Source organism: Athene cunicularia (assembly GCF_003259725.1).
Source record: "Athene cunicularia isolate RWA chromosome Z unlocalized genomic scaffold, athCun1 chrZ_part1, whole genome shotgun sequence".
Classification (NCBI taxonomy): domain Eukaryota; kingdom Metazoa; phylum Chordata; class Aves; order Strigiformes; family Strigidae; genus Athene; species Athene cunicularia.
In genome coordinates this window covers 22,685,519-22,688,501 of record NW_020799142.1, presented here as the reverse complement: position 1 = coordinate 22,688,501, position 2,983 = coordinate 22,685,519, and the positions used below count along the sequence as shown (strand labels likewise).

Here is a 2,983-nt window from a genome sequence, read left to right as displayed (position 1 = left end):
CCCCCCCTTTTGGTTAGTGTTTTTTTTAGTATTGTGTAAAAGGCTACTTAGCTCCAAATGGATATGAACAATTTGATTTTGCATTTTATGTTCAGACTTTGCAGCCTTCCTCTAGCTGTTCCTCCACAAGATAAGGTTTGGCTTTTTTCTGAAACTGCTGAAGCCCATCAGCTGATGCCCTGTATCATGTTACAACACTGTGTTGAATTCCCAGAACCCACTCTCCACATTTACCAGCATCTCTTTTGAAAATGCAATATTGTCCTTTTATGAAGTAGCAAGATTAATCAAAGTAAGTATTGTCAGCCCACGGTGCTGTCAGGATTTTGGCCACTCCATGACCTGATGCCTTCTGGTGCAGCAAGTTGGCTTACCCCTGCAGTTTCTGAAGCCGGACTGAACGGCAGATTGTGCGTGGTTCCCCCATCTAACAGACGTGCACCACCCGGAAACGTCTTGCGTGCAGCTCAGACAGCACCTCTTAACTTCCTTCAGATGTCAAGCAGTGAACACACAGCACCATGCTCGGTCGTGCCACCGTGCAATGCAAAGTGACCACGCCGAAGGCCATCTCCCGCCCTATGGTGACAGCTGGGGTGCTGGTGCTCCAGCACAGCCACACTTCACTGGCTCCTGTTTATGTTAGTAATGTGGTAAAACTGGCCCGACCCTTGCAATTACAGCTCCTCTGAAGCAGGGGGACGGACTCGCTGACCTCTCGAGTCCCGTTCACATGTACTTCTCTAAAGTTCCCTACCGTAGCATACACTATTTGTTTCTCATCCTCATCTGGCTAGCTGTATTTCACACACATAGTAGCCCCTCTACGACAGAGGGATCACCCTAATGACAACAACGCCCCTTAAAACAATCCTCTAAAACGAATTTCTGACAACCACTTCTTGGCTCTTGATGCTGCATTTTGGAAGGTGGCGAATAAGGCAAGCCAGCTATTTGTTTAATGTCTCTGAGCCAGAAGAGGAGAGAGAAGTTCGCCAAGCTTTATTATGGTGGGTGGCAAGCAAGAACAGAGCATTTTTTTTTTTGGTATTCCTTGGAGATAAGGTGAAGGAATAGAAATACATAGATCCTGCATGTTCAGTTTAATAACACTAATTGTATCAGCCATTTCAGAAAATTAGCAAATGGTTAGTGGTAATGTTTGACATTTTCATACGATCTCCAGGTTTATGTGGGCCAGATTCCTCCAGCTCTCATTTGAGCACTACACCAATGGATGGTTCCACTGAGTTTACTCCTTCCACAGCAAAGTGCTGCTGGAGGGATGTCTGCCAGGGATCTACCCCAGAGATGGGTGAATCACTCAGGAGGGGAAGCTCGGCTCAGGTTTTGCGTGTGAAGCACTCTGCGTGTTGCTTGCTGGTGCCAAGCAAACGGAGCTCTGTCCTTCTGTACATCAAGGACCGCTGTACCCTTCAGCAACAGAGTGCACATTTTAAAAACACAATAAACATCCAGAAATGCAGGCCAGACCCAAACCTCATTCATCACAAATTAATTTTGGAAGTGAACTTTAAAGTGCCTTTAGCTCTCAGTAAGATTTGTGTGGATTCCAGTTGAACAGTGGAAAAATTATTGAGAATTTTTGGCACTGTATTTTAACAATCAAAGCAGCCCAGGACTTGGGATAAGCATGTTTCTTTTCTTTTAAATATAAATCAACACAACTGCCTTTCACCATGCATGTATGCTAACAGCCTTTAAGTTATTATAACAGTTTGCAGCATGAGCTAAATAGAAGTCTGTCCTACAAGCATGGACTAGGAGGAGAAAAGACTCAGCGGTGCGAGGGATGGAAAAGAAGAAGCGTTGCACAAAGTTACTCACCACCAGAGGAATGGAGCAGATGACCACCACCAGGGAAGTGGCAATGAGCAGAATAACCATCTGGATCTCTGCTCCAGCCATCCGACGGAAGCTCCGGCGTCTGCGAAAGTCAGATAAACGGCTGGAGGTGGTGTCTGTCCCCAAGGACGTGCGCCTCATGAACTGGCGGTGCATGCGAATGAGGGCCACACACACCAGGATGTTGCAGATCACGGTGACCATGATCAGGAAGGAGCTGAAGCCAGCATACATGTAGGAATATGCTGCATGGGTGGCCTCCTTTGCTCGCCAGTCTATGAAACACCAAGTGTACGGGTACTGCAAGGTGGATTTTCCGAGTCCCATGCTGGGAAGGGCGCAGAACAGAACGTTGGAAGCATAGATGGCAAAGAGTGTGAGCCCTGCCAGCTTCTTGTCTACGTAATGGTTGTAGAAATAGGCATGGTTGATGGCCAGGTACCTTTCTATAGACATGGCACAGATAATGCTGAGGCCAGAGAGTCCAAAGAAGAGGAGGATGAAGGAGCTGTACTCACACAGTGCCGGTCCTCCTGGCCAGCGGTTCTGCAGGTAAGTGGCAATTGTGACCGGACTCACCAGGCAGGTCCCCAAGAGATCGGTGACTGCCAGCCCGCAGACCAGTGTGTAGAAAGTGGTCTCCTTCTGCTCCTTCCTGGACTTGCAGAGCACCACGATGGCTATGAGGTTGCCCACCACACCGAAGATGAACATGACGGTGGGGATGGTAGGGGGCTTCCCGCCCTCGGCCCCACTGGCAGTCCCGTTGGCAGAGCTGTTCGCAGGTGGCATGATGGTGGGGTCGAAGGACATGATGCCCACGCCGCCGACGGGGAGTCGAGCGAAGGCTAAAGCGGATCCAAGAAGGAAAGGCTGAGTAAGGGAGGGGATGGGGTACTCTAGCGTGCAAATAAAAATTCAATTGAGGGAGAAGTTAAAAAAAAATAAAGAAAAAAAAAGTGTGGCGTGTTTTGTTAAAAAAAGAAAAAAAAAAAAAAAGGTCCTTTTTAAAAAAGGAGCCAAAGCGCGGTGCCGTCCGGCAGCGACAGACCGCAGCCGGGGCTGCCTGCTCCCGCCGCCGCTCTCCCCGCGCAGACGGCAGCGCTCCGCCGCCCAG

General features: G+C 48.9%; 1 protein-coding gene across 1 annotated transcript in view; it reads right to left on the bottom strand.

Moving 5' to 3' along the window:
- PTGER4 (prostaglandin E receptor 4) overlaps positions 1-2,831 on the bottom strand; it is a 10,782-nt gene extending 7,951 nt beyond the window's left edge. The window contains exon 1 of the mRNA XM_026865690.1: positions 1,849-2,831. Within this exon, the coding sequence (XP_026721491.1) occupies positions 1,849-2,679 (831 nt within the window). The 5' untranslated portion in view covers positions 2,680-2,831. The remainder of the gene's footprint in view (positions 1-1,848) is intronic.
- Positions 2,832-2,983: the final 152 nt, after the last annotated feature.